The 21,342-nt window shown below is 41.6% G+C and overlaps 1 protein-coding gene across 2 annotated transcripts in view; it reads right to left on the bottom strand.

Annotated features, from left to right (window-relative positions):
* Positions 1-825: 825 nt before the first annotated feature.
* The window catches only part of LOC130885799 (outer dynein arm-docking complex subunit 2), a 170,453-nt gene continuing 149,936 nt past the window's right edge, over positions 826-21,342 (bottom strand). For both annotated transcript variants that reach the window (XM_057787580.1, XM_057787581.1), the window contains one exon: positions 826-1,123. In XM_057787580.1, coding sequence (XP_057643563.1) covers positions 1,010-1,123 — 114 coding nt within the window. In that variant the 3' untranslated portion in view covers positions 826-1,009. The remainder of the gene's footprint in view (positions 1,124-21,342) is intronic.

Below are 21,342 nucleotides of genomic sequence, written 5' to 3'. Positions count from 1 at the left end.
CACGGTGTCTAATATTTCTTCAATAAAACGACCTTGCCCGCTCGCTAAAGCATTCTCTGAAGGAGATCCTTGGCTCTCAGAGCTGACACAAACGAAGCTGTTTTTCTGGCGAGTGTTAGATGGTTGGGACAGTTAGTTCCCAAACATTTCAGAACACAGAAGTTACACATGTGATTTTTAAAAGTGTGTTCTAATGTTTCTTAGCCTGATAGGGGGCGACTAATCCTTTGTAGCCACTTTTTAAAAAGTACTTCATGTGCTAGAAATCCGTTCAGAAATTCTGAGTGATTGGATGTGCAGTAATATTGTCCTTAAATCAGCATAAATTAATTTCAATAAAAGCGTTGGTGACTCTCTCTGAGGGAGATGAAACATATCGTTGTTTACACTCGGTGTGCCCAAAGTGAATGGACCCCTTGTTCTTGCGATTTGCATGTAGCCATGTGGTGACAGTTGTACATTATTGTCTTGGGTCTTTGATGGTACAGGAAAAGTTTGGGATGACCTCAGAATGCTCTTGCTAAGAGCAGCTGCTTAGTGCTGAATCCTATTTAATAATCATTTGTGAAATCAGCACATCTCCTCAGAACTCTCCTGTGGTTTGCAAGCGATCAAGCAGACCGAGCCGTAAGCACAGGACAGCCAGATCGGTTTAGCAGAAGAGGCATTCTGAAGGCATTCACGGGTGCATCTGGAACCGCACACTGGAGAAAAGCTATAGTTTTTATTAAAATCACTGCCGATGCAAAAGTGGAGTTGAACTATATAAATAATATATACATTTACCCTCAAATTCTTGGAAAATTATCACAAATTTATTGGTTTTATATTTCATTACATATTTACTTTTCATAAAATAGAAGAAAAAGATTCTTGTAATTTTAAAGGAAAAATATTTCTGTCTTAGTCTATGTGGTTTTTGTTTAGACTGTTTGAAGGACTGGTTAATAAATGCTTCTTGACTCTGTCTTCTGACCTTGTTATTTGGTAGTTTGTATGGGTTCACATTTCAAGTATATCTCGCCTTTTCTGTAGCCAGAGCCAATCTGCGGATATTAGATATACAGCCGGCAGCAGCTTCCTGGAGATCATGGTCTGAGGATCCGATCATATCCAATAGAAGCTGTCACATACCAAGTGGGAGGAGAGAAAAGAATAAAACCATTAATCCAAAGACATAGCTAGGCTATAGAAATAAGTTAAAACAACATGCATTTCAAAGAAGCAACAGAGGGGCTAGGTAGACAGCTCTGTGGGTAAGAATTCTTACTGTGTAACCATGAGGACCCAAATGTGAATCTCCAGAACCCATGTAAAAGCTAGGCATGGCCTCTTGTGTCTATAATCTCAACAGTGGGCAGCAGATAGCATCATTGAAACAGTGAGTTCCAGGTTCAGTGGGAGACCCTGTTTCAAAGGAATAGGCTGAGAATAATGAATCAGGACGGCAGACATACTTCTCTGCCCTCGGCAGCCACACACAGAGACATGCACACTCACCCCACACACGTGCACACTTGTAGAGACATACACAAAAGCAACACATATATGAGAAACCCCATTCAAGTGAATGCACAGGCTTACATAGGGCAGGAATTCCTCGCATGTTCTTACCGCTTCAATGTAATAGGTCTCCTTCTGGTGTCTCTCTGGCAAGCTTTTAGCCTTTCCACAAACCAGCAGCCTATTATCTCTAGATACCTGGCACATCTTCTTAAAGTTTGGTTCACCTAAGAGAGTGATTTCCTAATCCCTCAGTCCCTCAATAGACTGCCCCCAATGCCAAGAAGTTTGTGTACTCTACCCCAGCTGGCTTTCCAGACATTTGTCTTCCTGCTTCGACGTAGACAGCAAGGTCCCATTCCCCCACTTGCCTTGACCTAACTGATGCCACTCCTCTACTTAAATTGCCCTCTCACCTTCTTCTATGACTTTGTAACTTTTATTCACTTTTAAAGAAGTTTATTTTCTTCTGTATCCACACAACTATCCCAAAAAGCCACAACTGATTTCCATCAAGCAAAGAGCCATTCCTGCCACTTGGGGCTGTGGCAGTTGACTCAAGTGTCTACAACACTTGGGCGCTTAGCCTTCCCATAGCTATCGGGTCCCTGTTTTCTGTCTGCTAGACTGTAAACACATAAGGAAATTTATGATGTCAACATAGTGCGTATAGAAATTAGATGCCAAGTAAATGCCAAATAAACCGAATAGAACTTCTTAAAGCTAGCAGATATAACTCAGTAAGACATTTTAAAAGTTAATTAGATTCTAGATTTTCTACACAGAAGTACTGGAATACAAATGTGGATAATGCCAGGAAATGAAGATGACTCTATCAGCAAAGACTATCAAAGAAAGAAGCATTGTGAGACGGGCTACCTATGCCACACTTATGATTCTGGATTGTATTCTCACAAAAGAAATTATTTAATCATTTTAATTAGGGGAGTGACATGGCCATGTCTGTATTTTAGAAAATTTCCTTTCATAGCAGTGTTCAGACTGTGGACTACAGGCAGAGGGTGCTCAAGGGTATGGCTTACTTCAGAGCAGACAAGGAGTGAAAAGGGGAAGTGCAACAAAGAAGGAACTAATTTAATGGCCATTTAGGGAAGAAATATAGAATCGCATGGTGCAAGAAACACTGGTTACCCAAAATGAAACTAAAAGTGGTGCTCTCACATCATTCAAAAGCACCAACCCAGGTGGATTTGTGCCTTATGAGAATTAAAAATACGTAAAAAATTTACAGATCATATATAAGGACATCTGGAACAGACTGGAGTATTGAAGGTCATCTGGCCTCTCTGTTCCTTGACCTTCACATCTCTTTAGCCCCCCATCTCTTGCATCACACTCTGGCTCTCATTTTTTCAACACAACTATCTGCCCCAAACTCTCTGGCTGCAGAGTCTTCCATTATGACATGGCAGTTCCATAACAGTTGCTTGTTTTCATCATGAATACTGGTCTCTGGGTTTCAATAGTCCATGCTCTTTGGCTTGGTCTCCACAGGCAGGCTCTGCAGTCATTCTTTTAGTAGCTTCTTAAAATTCCTGACATGACAGTCACTCAGGAAAGCCACAGTTTTTCACAGAACCAGCTTTGACTCCAGAATGATCAATTGTGTCCAAGCCTGGCAGGAGGTAGTATATAAACAGTGAGACAAACAAATCCTCGGTAAATCCAACCACGGTGGGTTCTTCCACTGCCTGCCTAGCAAGCTAAACCTGTCTTTTTTTCTACTTGGTTCCCTTTCTCATGCTTCTCAGAGTCTATTTCGGGTCTTCATTCTTCAATCTCCCATGCCACCTAGCAGCCATAGTCTCAACATATGACCTAGGTGAACTCTGACACTCCACGGAAGCCACGACGTAGGAGCAGCTCTTCAAACTACAGCCCGAGCTGTGCCTCATCACAGCGCTGCCGCCTCCACTCCAGTCAGGGCACAGGTCTGCCCCATGTTCCAAGGCCTTTGTTACACTTCTATTGTTTATTCAGTTCCTTCTCTTTGGGATATTTTGCTATCAGATGCTCCATGTCTGTGACCTCTTTCTTCCTAATGGTTCTTTCCATCTTCATTTAAATGTGGTTTGGGTAGATTATATGACTCAGAGGGTAAAGGCCTAATGTTCTGAGCTTGAGCCCCAGGACCTAGAAAGGGAAGGAGGGAGTGGGAAGAAAGAAAGGAAGAAGGAGGAAGGAAGGAGGGAGGAAGGGAAGAAAGGGGCTTTCATTTGTTTCTTAGTTGTCTGGCTTCTTTGCAAACTGTACTTCCAGTCAGGACTGAACCACAAAGCACTTTTCTTTTTGGTTTTTTTAATTAATTCATTTATTTATTTATTAAAAATTTCTGCCTCCTCCTCGCCACCGCCTCCCATTTCCCTCCCCCTCCCCCGATCAAGTCCCCCTCCCACGTCAGCCCAAAGAGTAATCAGGGTTCCTTGCCCTGTGGGAAGTCCAAGGACCACCCACCTCCATCCAGGTCTAGTAAGGTGAGCATCCAAACTGCCTAGGTTTCCACAAAGCCAGTACGTGCAGAAGGATCAAAAACCCATTGCCATTGTTCTTGAGTTCTCAGTAGTCCTCATTGTCCGCTATGTTCAGTGAGTCCGGTTTTATCCCATGCTTTTTCAGACCCGGGCCAGCTGGCCTTGGTGAGTTCCTGATAGAACATCCCCATTGTCTCAGTGTGTGGGTGCACCCCTTGCAGTCCTGAGTTTCTTGCTCGTGCTCTCTCTCCTTCTACTCCTGATTTGGACCTTGAGATTTCAGTCCGGTGCTCCAATGTGGGTCTCTGTCTCTGTCTCCTTTCATCGCCTGATGAAGGTTAATATTCAGGAGGATGCTTATATGTTTTTCTTTGAGTTCCACTTCTTATTTAGCATCTCTAGGATCACGAATTATAGGCTCAGTGTCCTTTATTTATGGCTAGAAAGCAAATATGAGTGAGTACATCCCATGTTCCTCTTTTGGGGTCTGGCTTACCTCACTCAGGATAGTGTTTTCTATTTCTGTCCATTTGTACGCAAAATTCAAGAAGTCTTTGTTTTGTACTGCTGAGTAGTACTTTAATATGTATATATTCCATACTTTCTTCATCCATTCTTCCATTGAAGGTCATCTAGGTTGTTTCCAGGTTCTGGCTATTACAAACAATGCTGCTATGAACATAGTTGAGCATATACTTTTGTTGTATGATAGGGCATCTCTTGGGTATATTCCCAAGAGTGGTCTTGCTGGGTCCAGAGGTAAGTTGATCCCGAATTTCCTGAGAAACCTCCATACTGCTTTCCAAAATGGTTGCACAAGTTTGCATTTCCACCAGCAATGGATGAGTGTACCCCTTTCTCCACAACTTCTCCAGCAAAGGCTATCATTGGGGTTTTTGATTTTAGCCATTCTGACAGGTGTAAGATGGTATCTTAAAGTTGTCTTGATTTGCATTTCCCTGATCACTAAGGAAGTTGAGCATGATCTTAAGTGTCTTTTGACCATTTGAGCTTCTTCTGTTGAGAATTCTCTGTTCAGCTCAGTGCCCCATTTTATAATTGGGTTGATTAGCCTTTTATGGTCTAGTTTCTTGAGTTCTTTATATATTTTGAAGATCATACCTTTGTCAGTTGCAGGGTTGGTGAAGATCTTCTCCTAGTCAGTGGGTTGCCTTTTTGTCTTAGTGACAGTGTCCTTTGCTTTACAGAAGCTTCTCAGTTTCAGGAGATCCAATTTATTCAATGATGCCCTTAGTGTCTGTGCTGCTGGGGTTACACGTAGGAAGTGGTCTCCTGTGCCCATGTGTTGTAGAGTACTTCCCACTTTCTCTTCAATCAGGTTCAGTGTGTTCGGCCTGATATTGAGGTCTTTAATCCATTTGGACTTGAGTTTTGTGCATGGTGATAGATATGGATCTATTTTCATTCTTTTGCAGATTGACATCCAGTTTTGCCAGCACAATTTGTTGAAAACGCTATCTTTTTTCCATTGTATACTTTCAGCTCCTTTATCAAAAATCAGGTGTTCATAGGTTTGTGGGTTAAAGTCAGGGTCTTCTACTCAGTTCCATTGATCAACTTCTCTGTTTTTATGCAAGTACCAAGCTGTTTTCAATACTGTAGCTCTGTAATAGAGTTTGAAGTCAGGGATAGTAATGCCTCCAGACAATCCTTTATTGTATTAGATTGTTTTGGCTATCCTGGGCTTTTTGTTTTTCCATATAAAGTTGATTATTGTCTTCTCCAGATCTGTGAAGAATTTTGATGAGATTTTGATGGGGATTGCGTTGAATCTATAGATCGCTTTTGGTAGAATTGCCATTTTTACTATGTTGATTCTCCCAATCCAAGAGCAAGGGAGATCCTTCCATTTTCTGGTGTCCTCTTCAATTTTGAAGATAACACATTTGCTCAGCACACCCAGTGCCCAGCCCAGAGCTAGAGTTCTGTAAATGGTATTCATTTGGTGATTACTTCACCCACTTCCAGCACTGCTTGATTTGCTGGAGGCTAGCCCTGGTCGATTAGGGAGGAAAGAGAAAGAAGTAATTTGGGCCCTTAGTTTAGTCTGGCTCTTCTCAGCACTTGTTCCAAGGATCCTGCTATCCAATCCCATGACCCAGGCTTCTCTGGGCATCTGCCGTTGCTTCCTTGCCAGGCTCCCTTGGAAAGGAAACCCTTGATCTGATGCCTGTCAGAATCAAACACACACTTAGCTTCTCCTCCCTCAGCCCACATTGTTGTCTGTAGTCCCCTTCAGGCTCTCAAGAATCAACTGTGTTTATTTCCAAACCCTGAAAACCGGTTACACAATTCCACACTAAAGAAACCAATGAATTGTGAGGCTGGCTCCTTTAAAAGGTTTGGAAGGTGAGAATCTCCCATTCACAAACTTTATGTTAGATGTCTCATCCAGGCTAGTACCCTTCATGGGACACTGAGTAAATTTTTTTCTTTTATAGCCAACAACGCACCAGGGTGACTGCTTCTCTTTAGGCAATTCGGTTTGCCTAAGTTCTTACTTAAAACATGTCACTTAGCTCTATATCCAGGAAGAATGCATACTGATATTTTTGCTAAAAGTTGACCAACAGAACTTCATAAACTACTGTTTTAAAAGTCTAACCCAGACTGGGATAGCTCTAGCAGTAAAGTGCTTGCCTTGCATATAAATCTGAGCTCAGTCACCTGAACCTGGGTCTTTTGTTTATTTATGTTTTGTGTTTTGAAGAGTTGGACATGTACTCCCAGCACTGGAGAGGTAGGGACAGTGGGATCCCTGGGGCTCAATAGTCAGTCAACTTGACTTACTCCTATTTGGCAAGTTCCAGCCCAGTTAGAGGCTCTGTCTCAGAAACAAAGTAGACAGTTGCCTAAAGACAACGCCTGCTGCTATCCTTTGGCTTCCAAACACACACACTCTCTATCTCTCCTCTCTCTCTCTCTCTCTCTCTCTCTCTCTCTCTCTCTCTCTCTCTCTCTCTCTAAAAAAACAGAGTTAACGAGGAAAAACATGGTGCATGTGGTGGGTTGTGCTTCCTTAAATTTTCCTTGCATGTCTCTCTGGCACCAGATCTATAGGTGACATAATGTTTGCATAATGTGAATGGTTTTATTAGTTACCAGGCACACCGTGACTTTACCAATGAAAGTAGCCTGCACTGTTCATTTTATTAAGCTAGGAACATTATCAAACAAGAGCAGAGTGGCAAGTTCAGAATTTTCTCTGTACTAAGGATATGAACATCCTTGTATTTGAGAGAGGGTCGCATCCTAACCACTAGGCCACTAGGCAGTGTCCTGATTGATATCTAAGAGGCGCTCGAAGGACCCGTTTGGTTTAGCTGTACAGTCTGAATCCACTGTTTTCCTGGAACCTAATTGTACTCTATTTTCAGTGGTAAAATGTCTTGTTGTGTGAGACAAGCTGGCTGGGCCCAGACTGTTTTACAAACTGAGCAAGGACCTGTTCTTCCCCCAAGCTTCCATGTGAACAATGTGGACCCATGTACATGCCTTGGTTTGGAATCGGTCTCTGGGCTATGTTTTCATTTTTCTAAGAGCTTTACAAACAAACCCACTTTGGAGGAATGCTTTAAAGCTAGGATAAATAGCCACAAGCCAGCAACTTTGCCCTGGATTTGGTGAGCCAACCGTTAACAAAGAGCAGTGCCTGTTCTCACATCACGAGGTCAGAGCGCCAGGAGAAGGCAGTTTACAATCTTTCGTGATAATTATACTTAAAAAGCAGGGGTTTCCCTTGGAGAGCAGATGCAAATTGGGCATGAGTGAACATGGAGTCCGTATAGCTCTTTTTGCTATATGTATTTTTGATCTACCGACTTTTTCCAACTATAAAGGCATTTTTAATATTATGAGGGGGGAAAAACACCTCGGGTTTCACTTTTTGAAGTGTTTGTTCCTTTCAAAAGCTTTGCTCTTTTTAATCATCCCTTCCCCCAAACACACCCAAGGACTTTACATTTATGGGGAGTTTCATATATACACCGAAAGAAAAGCAGCCTCTTTGCTTTAAAACTTAATTGCACAGAGCACTTTTAAACATCATTCAAACACATAACGTTTTACAGCTTGGCCTGAACAAGGACATGGGAGGGCACAATGGGTGGCTTGTGGATTGGTGTGGAGGACTGTGAACACTTCCTTCAGTGCAGAAGGCTTTGATCTTGAGGCTGTGCCCTGAGTATACAACTGTGACCTGTGGCTCACATCTCTTGAAAGGTGAGACTTCGGTAGCTTGGGAACCAACCAGTGCCTGCATCCAATTTTACTTTCGTATTTAACAGTTCATGGCTTTATGTTGCGTTTCAGTTGTATGAAACATACGGACTCATTTGAGTGATAACACACTTTCTTGTAGTGTGACTCCACATTGTTTGGATGAGTGGGGAAAAAGGGGGTTTTAATTACAACTGGGTGAGATCCAAAGTACCTGTGTATACACACGGCACAGGATTTTCCAGCAGGATCCCGAGTGTCCATAGCTGATTTGACTCTTTTTCTGTTGAGGACACGGCACATTAACGACCACCTCTGCTTGCAAAGTGGCTATTCATCCAGCCTGGGCCTAGCTGCTGTTTCAGCCAAAGCTCCACCACAGTCAGACTCTGAGCCTGGCTAATTCAATTCAGATGACACTGTACCCGAACTAGGGTCTTCACGATACATTGTTCTGTTGCAGGCTGGGACATAAATGGAAATGTCGCTTCTGTTTGGCTGTTGTAGAGAGTCTTGTGGACCCTGCTCTTCCCTGGCGTCTGTTTTTCCACAGCTGACAAAGGAGCACGCCATGTACTATGGATTGAATGTCTGCTCCAAAACTCATGTTGAAAAGTAATCCTTATGGTGAGGCATTAAAAGGGTAGAAATTTAATCCATGGTATTTAGAGGCAGGAGGTAATTAAGGTTAAATGAGGCCATATGGGTGGGGCCCTAATCCAATGGGACTGTGGCTTTATGAGTAGAGGAGTGACCTGAGTTAAGAGTCTTTGTCTTACTATGTGATGTCCTCTTTGCCTTGGGGCTCTGCTGACAATCCTCACCAGCAAGACCGGCTTCACCAAATTCTGTTTCCCAATATGGAATTCCAGCCTTCATAATTATTCTTTATAAGTTACTCTGTCTGTGATGTTTTATTATAGTAACAGAAAGTAGACTAAGTATATGTTTATGTGACCTGAGATGTACATTTACAAGTTGAAAGTAGATGCCACTTTTATTGAACTGGTGTCCTTCCTCTCCAGCCATCTGCTCATATTTGAGTAAGTTTGCTTTGGGGATTTTCCTCCCTAATTTTGGGGTAAGGGAGAGTGAACGTTATGTAGCTATTTCCTTCAGTTGAAATCCTCTCTCCTAGAGGGAGAAAGGGGCTCATGACTCAGAAAGCTCAATCAAACTACAAAGCTTAGAAAGTGCAGAAAGTTGTGAGAGTCATAAACATCCCCCTCAAGTCTGGACCTGCAGTGGAGAGTGCTGCAAGTCTTGCTGAGCCCCAGATGTGCAGCTTTCATGAGTCTTCACCCGGGTTGGATGACCCTTCTGAGGAGGCAGCTGCTGTTTCGCCTACCAAGCTCCTATAAAGAGCCCCAGTTAATCCATTGTCTCACACTGGACTTTAATGGAATCGTTTCTCTGATTGGATATCCATGTCTTCTCTGGGATAAATATGTTTCCCTGGGAAAAGTCACACAGCAGTTGGGGTTGAGAAAAGATCTTGTTATGCAGCCCAAACTGGTCTTAAACTTGAGAACCTTTTGCCACAGTCTCTCCAGTGCTGGAATTACAACTGCCCTCCAACATGCCTGGCGCTACACTGCTTTGTTCAGTGTTTCAGCAGAAAGCTTTTGTGTCCAGACACTAAGACGTGAGGTCAACCTGCTGGATCTGTATAGCAAGGAGTAGAACTGGGATCCATATAAGAAACAGTGACCTTGTAGGAATACTATGGATGGGGAATGGTTTGATTGTGAGGAGAAAGCAACTCCGCTCCATGCTGCGCAGTAGAGAAAGAGGTTTTGGCAGCCTATATGTGCTCCATTTGTGTTGGCATTTGAAATACCTTCAAGTTTCTCCTCAAATTGTCTTTGTGTTGTGTAAAGTATGTCTGTACAGATAATATTTTCTTGACTAAAAATATAAAGGAAAGATAGGATAAGTTATTTAGAATTGCATTTTATTGGACAGATCAAATTCCAATGACATAGACTCTTGGTGGAAATGGTCCCATAGGCCATGTAGTGCTTGTCTGAGTTGATGCTGGCTCTGTTGTCTCAGTTTGAAACCTGGTTTTAAGTTCTTCTAACTGTGCATGGCCTGGGGCTACTCTCTAAGACTCATTGTGCTACCAGTAATATTAGAATCTGCCAGGTACTTTCCTAATAGGATGTGGGGATTAAATCCAACACTGAGCACTAAGTGCTGTATCATGAACTCACAAATGCAATTCTAAAAATTTTATCCTGTCTTCCCAGTGTGACTGTTTTCTGAAGCTGGAAGATGTGAAGCAGAAAGACTAACACTTTGCAGAGTTTGGTAGTACTGAACTATAGCCCTAGCACTCCAGAGACTGAAGTAAGAGGACCACGAGTTCAAGGCCAGCCTGGTCCATAAGGTAAAACCCTGTCTCAAAAACCTAAAACAGAAAACTAAAATAGTGATTAGAATTCTTTGCCAGGGATCTATTTTCTTTCTCCAACTAAGAAATGTAAGTCTAATTATATTGAAAATTAAGACAATAATGTCCTGTAAAGTAATTGAAATGCCAAACTTAGCAATCTTTATATTGATAAAAAATAGACTATTAAATTCTTATTCAAGTTAGTTTCCTCTAAGTTGGTCCGTAGTCCCAAGGATGTTTCATTGGTGAATAGAGGTGTGAAGTACACAGTAGTAATGAACTGATCTCTCTGGGATGGGAAACAGGAGTTTAAACAATAGGTAAGGGTTGGGATTTTAAATACAGGCGACACTTGGTATCTTCTTGTTTCAATGCCAGTTCCATTGCTGTGAAGTTGTTTTTTGTTCTTTTGGTTTCACTGTAATGTCACTGTCTCCATTGAATGTTATAGAATCATTCGATTTTCTTTGTACCTGTGTTCTAAAATGTCATTATCGTATTGGACTTTTGTTGCTGGGGCAAAATGCCAGCACCACAATGTAAAGAGAATGATTTTTGGTTGACTTTTTAGTCCATAGTCTTTGGCTCTGTTGCTTCTGGACCATGGTCAAGGCTGATCATTATGGTGAAGGAAGCATAGGACAGACATGTCTTAATTTATGGTGGATAGGAGGAAGACAGACTAAGGGTTTGAATGAGACACAATACCCAAGAACATAATCCCAGTGATCTTCTTCCTCCAGATGTGTGCCGCCTCCCAAAGTTCTCCAGGATTTTCCGAGTCCCTGCCCATCTCAGTCTCTGTGGTGCACTGACACTGGCTCCTTTGCTCTCTGCACTTGTTCCGTGTTCCTTTCCTTTCCTACTTACGCCTTTATAATTTTGCTGTACTTTTGGGAGACAGCTTCTTAAACTTTATTCTTCAGCTCTGATTATTATTTTGTGTCCTGAATTTTTTTTTTTAGCAAAAACAGAAGCTTTTTCTAGCTTCATAGAGACAATGGCTTTTGCTCATACTAAGGATGCTAACAACTGAACTTTCTCTTCCCTCTGTCATGCTCTGCTTATTTCCATCCACTTCAGTCTCTGTCACATTCACTGCATGACTGAAACTCTGCGCTTATATTTGGGCTTGTTGGCTTTCTGCTCTGCTCCAGAGTGATCTAGGGTTCTGGAGCTCCTCATTTGTGTTCTTCAGGTAGTCATTAACTTGATGGCAGTTGGAATGCAGCTTTTACTTGCTAGCCGATTCATGAATGCTGGCTGGAGGTTCATCTTCCCCTTCCACGGGTGTGGCATGTCTTAGTTTCCACACGTAGCACACAGTCCCTACTGCCAGTAATTGCTGTTTTCCTCTCTCTAGTCAGCTGCTCATTGGGGTAGGGTTATAACTCAGCCCACACCCTCTGTCCTCCTGGAGACACCAAGCACTTTTAGTTCCTATGTGCTCCTAGGCATCCCTGCTGTACACTGTTTCTACTGCCCGCTGTTGATTAGTTTGTTTGGATTCCTTGGGTCTGCTAGACAGTGGCCACTCGGCAATCTGAACATCAGCTCAGCATGCTTGTTTCTCTGTTCCTTTTGTTCTTGTTTCCTTCGCAGCCCTCCGATTCAGCAGCCCTCCGAATCAGCCTTCCCCTATTGGTCCAGATCTTTGTTTAGCTTCAGCTTTATTTGTTAGGTTCCTTGGATCTAACACTTATAGACTTCAGCAGAAATTCTGATTAGATTCAGGAAGTTAATTTACTGCTTTATGTAGAACGTCCCACAGGTTTCCACAGACACAAACTAACATGTCCTGATGCTACTACAGGTATACTGGCCGCACTGCACCTGGGTTAGACTTTGAATGTCTATGTGGTTTTCTGTGTCCTTTTTAAGATCAATCTCGTGAGACTATTTAAATATGTTTGAGATGGTGTGTGTGTGTATGAAACATCATAATGTGACTCCTTCAAAGTTTAAGTTTCCAATATTAAACTCAATTCTTAGATACTTCTTTGACTGCTTGACATCTTTACTAAGATACAAAAAAAATGTCACCTCCAATTTCACATGGACGAGACTAAAGCCTCTACTCTTCTACACAAACTCTGACATCCCATGGCTTCCTTATTTGCACTGAAGCCAATTCATTTCCCCAGTTGTTTGGACTGGAAATTGTGGAATATTTTTGACTCCTCTCTTTGTGTTATAGCCTTCACTTAAGCCATGAACAAAACCTGTTGGGTCTACTTTGAAAACATACCCCAAGTCTGACCTCTTCTCATGTGCTCCACGGGTGTGGTCTGAGCTATGATACCCACCTGCCTGAACCTGTTGATTAGGCCAAGCCTTAGCATGCAAAGAAGATCCGGCGCTAAGTTTAGAGGTAAAGCCTAGAGAAAACACATCAGAATGCAGGAGGGGCTTTCCTCCTTTCAAGCACAGAAGGCAGAGTAATAAAAGAGATTCTGAAATGAACGCCTGCCTTAGGAATGGTGACAGGCTCACTGGGTGCATTAACCACACTCATCAGGCTTCGTGCCTGGCAGCAGATGTCCAATACAAAACAAATTCAATTTTGTAGACTTTTGTCTCATTGCTTTCATAGGGAATTTTTGTCTTATTGATCTTTCGTTTATGTAGTATGTTTTCTGATTTTGTGTTTTTGTAGATTTTTTTGTCTGTGGGGTGTGTGTGTGTGTTTCTTTTTTTAATTCTGGGGTGTTCATTTATTTGCCTTTTATTTTCTAGAGAGAGAAAGGAAAAAAGAGGCATGGAGTTGGTTGGTGGGGAGATGAGGAGGATCTGGGAGGAGTTGGGGGAGAGGAAACCATGATCAGAATATATTATATAGGAGTTTTTTTTTTTTCCAGAAAAAAAGAAAAAGAATGGTGAAAGGACTTTCAGAGAATTACTCAACTAATACTCATCCTGGAAGTTGTTGCTTTTTTGTTTGTTTGTTCGTTTGGTTGGTTGGTTGTTTTTTGAGGCAAGATCTTATTATATATCCCAGGTTTGCCTTGCATTCATGATCCTCCTGCCTTAGCTTTCTGAGTTCCAATATTACAGTTAATGTGTCATTGTGCCTGCTATTGAGTTTGCTACAATATATATATATATATATATTTCTTTTATTTATTCATTTTGACTTTGCACACTGTTCCAGCTAGTTTTATGTCAACTTGACACAAGATGGAGTCATCAGAGAGGAGAAAGCCTCAAATAAGAACATGACTCCAAGCTGTAGGTAAGCCTGTGGAGCATTTTCTTAATTAGTGATTGATGTGGGAGAGCTCAGACCATTGCAGGTGGTATTGCCCCTGGGCTGGTGGTCCTGGGTTCTAAAGGAAAGCAGGCTGACAACCCATGTGAGCAATCAAGTAGGTAACACCCTTCTATGGTCTCTGCATCAGCTCCTGCCTCGAGGTTCCGGCCCTGCTTGAGATGCTGTCCTGACTTCCTTCAGCAATAGACTACAATGTGGAAAGAAACACTTTCGTCCCCAGCTTGCTTGTAGCCGTGGTGTTTTATCATAGCAACAGTAACCCCAAGACATACACAATAACCTTATAAGGATGTTTCTGTTCTGATTTGTTTGTTGTTTTCATGGTGGGAATTAGTCACGCTAGCAAGAGGAGTTCCAAACCTTACACAGAAAACCCTAAAGACTCAAACCACTCAGTAAAAGTTGCAGGAGCTAAAAACCACCTTCTGAAAATGAGTAGCATGAACAACTAACAATCAGAGAAGATCCAACAAATAGCCAACTTTTAAGAGTTACAAATGTAAGTACTGAACCTGTAACACAACTGCAAAAAAGCATGGGGAAACTGACACTGGTCTGTTTGGTTTGTTTGTTGCTTTGTTTATTAAACAAACCCAGAAGCTCAGGCAAGCAAAGCTGAAGTGGGCAGATGGGATTTCCTCAACACCAGAAGTTTCTGTATGAATAATCAAGGAAGCAATCCATGAAAAAGACAGACAGCTACACATTGAGAGATAGTACCTCTGAATAATGTGTCTGATATAGGGTTAATAATAAAAATGTATGAGAGACTCAAATCAGTAAAACAGTAGACAATCCAATGTAAAAATAGACAAAATAAGAGTAAACCCTTTCAAAAGGAGAGGGAAATGAAAATGTTCCAAAGTCATCAGAGAAATGCAAGCAGCATCCCAAAAATGCAACATTTTACCTTTGCCAGAATGCCTGCAGGCAGAGATGACAGATCGCTCCGAAGGAGGCAGTGAAGCGGAGCCCTTCTGTTATCGAAAGGAATAGGAAGGTACCCCCTAATTAGAAATAGAACTGGCTGGTTTTCAAGCGACCTCACTTCCAGGCACATGTCCAAAGATAGCAGAATCAAAGGGAGACACCTGTACTCCCAGGCCCATGGAAGCTTGTTCACAGGACTAAATACATAGAACCACCTTAAGTGTCTATCAAAGGACGAACTGGCAAAGACAGGAGGCACATATGATGGAATACTACTCAGCCTTTAAGATAAGGGAGTCCTAAAATTTATGTCACTATGGATGGATCAGGAAAATATCATGTTAAGTGAAAAAAACAGACACGGATAGTCAAGTACATGATTCCATTTGTATGTGGAGTATAAAATAAGCCAATACACAGAGGCAGAGAGAATTGTGATTCTCAAAGACTGGTGGGGTGAGTGTGGGATACAGAAAACAATATACTGAACAAAATGACTAAAGTTCTAGTTAGACAGTGCTCAAACAGCCCAGAGACTACAGTTAATGTCTATTCAAAATATCTTAGTATACTTAGCTATATTGTAGTTAAGAAAATGTAGTTAAGTAGATTTAATTATAAAAATAAGATGGGAGCTGGATGTGGTGGCACACACCTTTAATCCCAGCACTCGGGAGACAGAGGCAGGTGGATCTCTGTGAATTCCAGGCCAGACTGGTCTACAGAGTGAGTTCCAGGGCAGTCATAGCAACACAAAGAAACCCTGTCTTGAAAAATAAAATTTAAAAAACACTATTAAATAATAATAATAATAATAATATGAGGACAGATTTGATGGTATTTTAGTTTCTGTTCTATTGCTGTGAAGAGATATCATGATCAAAGTTACTTGAAAGAGAAAGTATTTACCTGGGGCCTCATTACAGTTTCAGAGGGTCAGTTCATGGTCATTATGATGCAGAGCATGGCAGCAGAAGCTGAGAGCTACATTCTGATGCCCAGACAAGAGGCAGAGAGCTAACTGGGAAGGCTAGATCTCCTTATTCCTTCCAAACAGTTCCACTAACTAGGGATAGAGCGTACAAATATACAACCCCATGGTGGCCATTTGTATTTAAGTTACCACAACTGGTTAGTCAGTTTTCAACATTTCTACAATATATGTATATGCGTGTGTGTCAAAACTTACGTTATACCTCACAAACATAGATAATAAATTATTTTCTCAATTAAATAGTTTTTTTGAAGTTCTAATAAATGGACTAGCTAGGAAGAAGTGAGACCTGGGAAAGTAAAGTGCCATTCAAGAGGCAGTAATTGGACCCAAAGGCCATGGAATGGGTCATTAAGGAAGCACAACAATTTAAGGGAAGAATGGAGTCAACATTATGGCATCCTTGCAGAGGTTAAGGGTCTTGGGAAGAATCCCTGGGATCTGGACATTTGGAAATGTTAGATAACATTGACAGAGCAGTCTGAATTTTGGAAATGAAAGCCAGATCGTGGTTGGCTGAGTGCTCTTCGTAGGTGTCAATTCTTTGATATTGTGGGTTCCATAGTGGATGTGGGGGCATGCTAGCACATTAGGAAATGCGTGAAGATGTAGAGGCAGGGCTGTAGCTCTGTTGGAGAGCCTGCATGCAGCATCAGTAGGCCCTGGGGTTAATCCCCAGTGCCTAACCTGAGCAAACAAGACAGGGTTTGCAGCAGTCAGAAGGAATGGCAGTATATGATCTCTGGTTTTAGGAAACCGGGATCTAGGCGCCGAGAATGGACCTTGGGAAAAATATTCAGAAAGTGGGAGTAAATGGTCTCTGTAAGTCAGCCACAGATAAGCTTGCAGCCGAGGGACAGCAAGTTGGGGTATTGTCTGCCTATAGCTTTGCCTTCTTAAAAAGCATTAAAACCCGGAAATAACATCTTGACTCAACTCAGACAAAGATTTACAGCTGCAAATTTAACAGAATTATTTTGAAGGTAACAGGATAAATTCTTTGTTTGTTACACAATAATTACCTTACTTCAGGAATTTTTGCACCAAAGGATTCTGTGTGTTTACAGCACTGCTCTAAGAATTCACAAAAATTAAATATAAAACTGTAAAGTTAATTCCCTACTAACTAGGAAAATTTGAAGGCATCTCTCATTGTGCACATATGAAAAGGGATACTAACTCCCACAAAGGACTCTATGTGACAATCAGTGTGATTTTTAATGTGACATTTGCTTTATTTATCTCTAAAACATCTTAGCATGTTATTTTTTTTAAGTTTTTTTTTAGACTTATTTATTTATTTATTTATTTATTTATTTATTATGTATACAACATTCCTTCCATGTATGCTTGCATGCCAGAAGAGGGCACCAGATCTCATTCTAGATGGCTGTGAGCCACCATGTGGTTGCTGGGAATTGAACTCAGGACCTCTGGAGGAGCAGTCGGTGCTCTTAACCTCTGAGCCATCTCTCCAGCCCATCTTAGCATGTTATTAAAAGAAAGTCAAAACCAGTGAGGAAGTAGGAGAGATACTCTTTGGAAGAAACAAAATCAAAGAACTGAAGAAGAGGCAAAATGTTTTAGTTAAATCACTTTCCTAATCTTATTTGGATCTAATTTTGGTTTTCAGAAGCAGATTAATATAGAAAAAATAAAACATGAAGTTGGAAAGACACAACTTTTCTTCATCAGCATCACAGAACTGACTTGCTCTTTCTATTGGAACAAAGTTCATCTGGGCACTGGTGGTGCACACCTATAGCCCTAGTGCTTGGGAGGCAGAGGTGGGCTTATCTTTGTGAGTTCAAGGCCAGCCTGATCTACAGAGCTAATGCCAGGACAAGCTCCAAAGTTTTGAGACAGAGAAACCCTGTCTCAAAAAACCTGGTTGTCACCGCTGGTGTTCCTTCCTGCAACTCGGCCTTGGGAGATAATGCTCTGACTCAGTGCTGAACTCCCAGGTGACAGCTCCATGATTCCACTCAGCAAGGCCTCTGGGCTTTTGTACACCCCAACTTTTGGTATACACACACACACACACACACACACAGAGAGAGAGAGAGAGAGAGAGAGAGAGAGAGAGAGAGAGAGAGAGCATACACCTACCGATTTTGCATGATATGTGAAGTCTAGGGTACTAGAACCTCCCTAGAGTTCACCAGTCTATGCCTCTAGACATGGTGGTGCATCATTAAATCCTAAATCTTTGCATCCTGTGGGGCTAAGTCAACTATAACATCATTGAAGTGCAGATAAAAGTCTAGCCTCTGCATCTCTAGCAAACTGTGAGAAAGTAGTTTAAAAACTATTCCTCTGGATCTCTTTCTAATTGCAATTTACAATCATTTTTTAATATACTTGAATCATTTTTCTCTGATGTACAGTGGATCTTACCAGTCATTCTTTTACCTGGGCTTAATAGCTTCTTGTCTCTCTGGCTTGATATTTCTCACAGCTATTTGAAATACACAGGTGTAATATCATGGTGCATGCTCTGTTTCAAATTCCTATAAATTATCCAATGAGAATAATTCCAAGGCTGACCCTGCAGGGTGCTTCCTCGACTGGGTCCTCATGCTGACACATGCTATCACTTGTCCTCTGTCTCATAGTCTGGTTTCTAACCACACACAGCTCAGTTTCTCTTCCCCTCATAAAGACATACATCTATGCCCACCTAAAACGTTTTTTCTAAATAATTGTGGCAGATTTTCTAAATAGTCCTTTTCCCGTGTGTGTAGTGTTTTGATTTTTTGTCTACAGAAAAGTGTACACTGTGAAATACAAGTGATTGCAGGCAATAGTGAATTCAACAGTGCTGTTTTCACCTATGCAATTGAAGCACTTTGATCATATGTATCCCTCCATCATCTACATGCACACCCACAGTGGTCCCCTTCTCAGTTAATCATTTTTCTTTTACTTTTCAGTCTTTTTAGATTCCACAGATGACAACAACATGTAATATTTGTAAATCCAGCTTATTTCAACTGAACATGGAGATTCCAGTTCCATCCATTTTCCTGCTAATTGCATGACCTTTTAAAAATGACTCAATAATACTGCTGTAAATGCATGCCATGTTATCTTTACCCACTCACCCACGCAAGGGCTCTGAGGGTGAGTGAACCTTGCTGCTGTGGGCAGTGTCACAGAAAGCGTGGATACACAGGTGGCTCTGATGTCCCATTTGATTCAATGGCTTTGATACAGAACTTTTCCATGATCACTCAGAACACATTTGATATCTTGTTCTGCTCATTCTGAATGGTAGAAGCAATGGAGATAATAAATTATTAACATACACCATAAATTACCAGAATGTCTGTGACAAGCATAAGGTTTTCCCCCTTATGCTGTATTGCTTAACACATAGGTCCAAGGACTTAGTGTGTTTTGGTAGGGTCCTTTTGCAGTGCAAACCTTATCCTTTGCCCCTCATCCTAGAGGCTAGATTGGTGTCAAAGTGCTCAACATACAAATCCAACATCTCTGTTTCAGCATACCTGTTTACTCTGACAGAAACAGAGGTCAAGAAAGTTATCCTAGCGATCATTAAAGGAATAAGGGGTAAAACTTGTTTTAGAAATCGTTTCCCCAAAGTATAAAGAGAACGCATCACATAACATGGCTGGCCAACTTGGCAGGGACAGGTGGAACCTATGGGGAATACTTTACCTCAGCCCAGCTAATTGGCTTTCAGTTGGCTCTGCCATGCTTTTTGAAGTTTTCATATACTACAAAATACACACTACAGGGTAGTTTAGTCACCCAGATTCCCACTACACGGCATATTTGGAGGTGACTTTGTGGCACATTCTCAAGCTTGGAGTAACACTTTCTAAATTTACAGCTTGTGCTCTTGCTGCCAGCTACAACTGCAGAAGACTGTGACATTGTGGCCAGTTTGTGGTGTCCCTAAAAGTCACCAGCAGTTTAAAGCCATTAGCACCTGGCAATCGGCAGACATCACAATGATCGGTCACATTTATCACCTTACTTTTCCAGAGGATAAACTGATAGAAATTTAACTTCTCTAGCAGCACATAAAGTAGAGAGTTGAGAATAAAGTACACTATAGAAACTTCTATTGTTGAAAAGTTCAAATAAACAGTTTCAAGTCTGTGGCTTATGTGGCTACACAGAAGAAAACTATTGTAAATGTCTATCCTTTTTCAGATCCATTTATTGTGTCTTTACATTTACATGATAGGATTTACATTGTGTGGTAGGGACAAATGGGGAAATAGCTCAGTGCTTCTGTAAACAAATATAGGCAGTATTCTGCTCATGGCAACTGCTGAATTTCTTTCTGGGACTGCAGGAGGGACAGACTGACAGAATTGTCTGGTTTATGGAGCTTACCAATGACATCACTACCACAGAGAAAATAAGGCCTAGGAAACCACAGAGGGGCAGCAGAAGGGAATAAGCATAGGCACGGCTGAGCCTCAACAGAAGATCAGAAACATGAAATATAGGCACTGGAGGCATCATGTATGATGTGGATGAAAGACCCTACAGACCCCCTCCTCAGAACCCGCAGCTAGCAGGCTCCCGGGAGAACGTCCTGTTTGCTTGAAAGATTCTCAGGATCAGCAGCTAGCCTGCTCTCGTGAGAGGAAAAGTCAGATCTGATAATCCGAATGTCTCTAACCTTGAAAACAGCCTCTAGCTGAGTTTGTCCCCAAGTCTACCCTCTGTGTCTTCAGTGCCTTGTTTTTCTGGTTTGCATAGTCCTACTGGAGTTTTTTTGGCAGCAAGGACCCATCCTGTGGGTACATGAACATTTGTCACCTGTAAAAATTGTTATCTCATATCCATCAGCTGTGCTACGTGTTATTCAGAAAGGGTATAAGCTTAGTTTGCAAACTTTTGGAATGTTACCTGATAAGGTTATTACACCTTATACCCAGGCAGAAATAACTTGGTTGCAAAATTTTGCTGAAGATTGGACCTTGTTTTTATGCACTAATCCCTGCAAGTTCGATAATCATTATCCTTCTTATAAGCTAGTCACATTTTTTAAAAATCATCCGGTATGTTTCCCTAAAGTTATTTCTTTGCAGCCTCTGGCAGGGGCACGAAATGTGTTTACTGATGGATCTTCCAGGGGGAGAGCTGTGGTAGCCTCCCCTCCTGATTTTGATATTCAGCCTGTTAATGCTAACTCTGCTCAGGTGGCTGAATTGGTTGCTGTCCAGATGGCCCTAGAGAAATATGCTGATATTCCATTTAACCTTTTTACTGACAGTCAGTATATAAGCAAAATTCTTGCACCTTTGGAAACTGCAGCTTATATATTGCCTCTGTATCTCGAGTCCAGATGCAGTTATTGGCTATTCAAACTTTGCTTTGGGCCCGATCTGTTCCCATTTACGTAGGGCATTTGCGGGCTCATACTGACCTCCCTGGTCCTTTGAGCGAAGGGAATGCATTGGCCGATCAGCTTACTCTTCAAATTTATGCAGTGAGTCAGGAATCTTATGAAGCTGCAGAAAAAGCTCATAAT

The sequence above is a fragment of the Chionomys nivalis genome, chromosome 13, assembly GCF_950005125.1.
Source record: "Chionomys nivalis chromosome 13, mChiNiv1.1, whole genome shotgun sequence".
Taxonomy (NCBI): domain Eukaryota; kingdom Metazoa; phylum Chordata; class Mammalia; order Rodentia; family Cricetidae; genus Chionomys; species Chionomys nivalis.
Note: the sequence above shows the minus strand (reverse complement) of the source record. Positions and strands in the feature narration are given on the sequence as shown.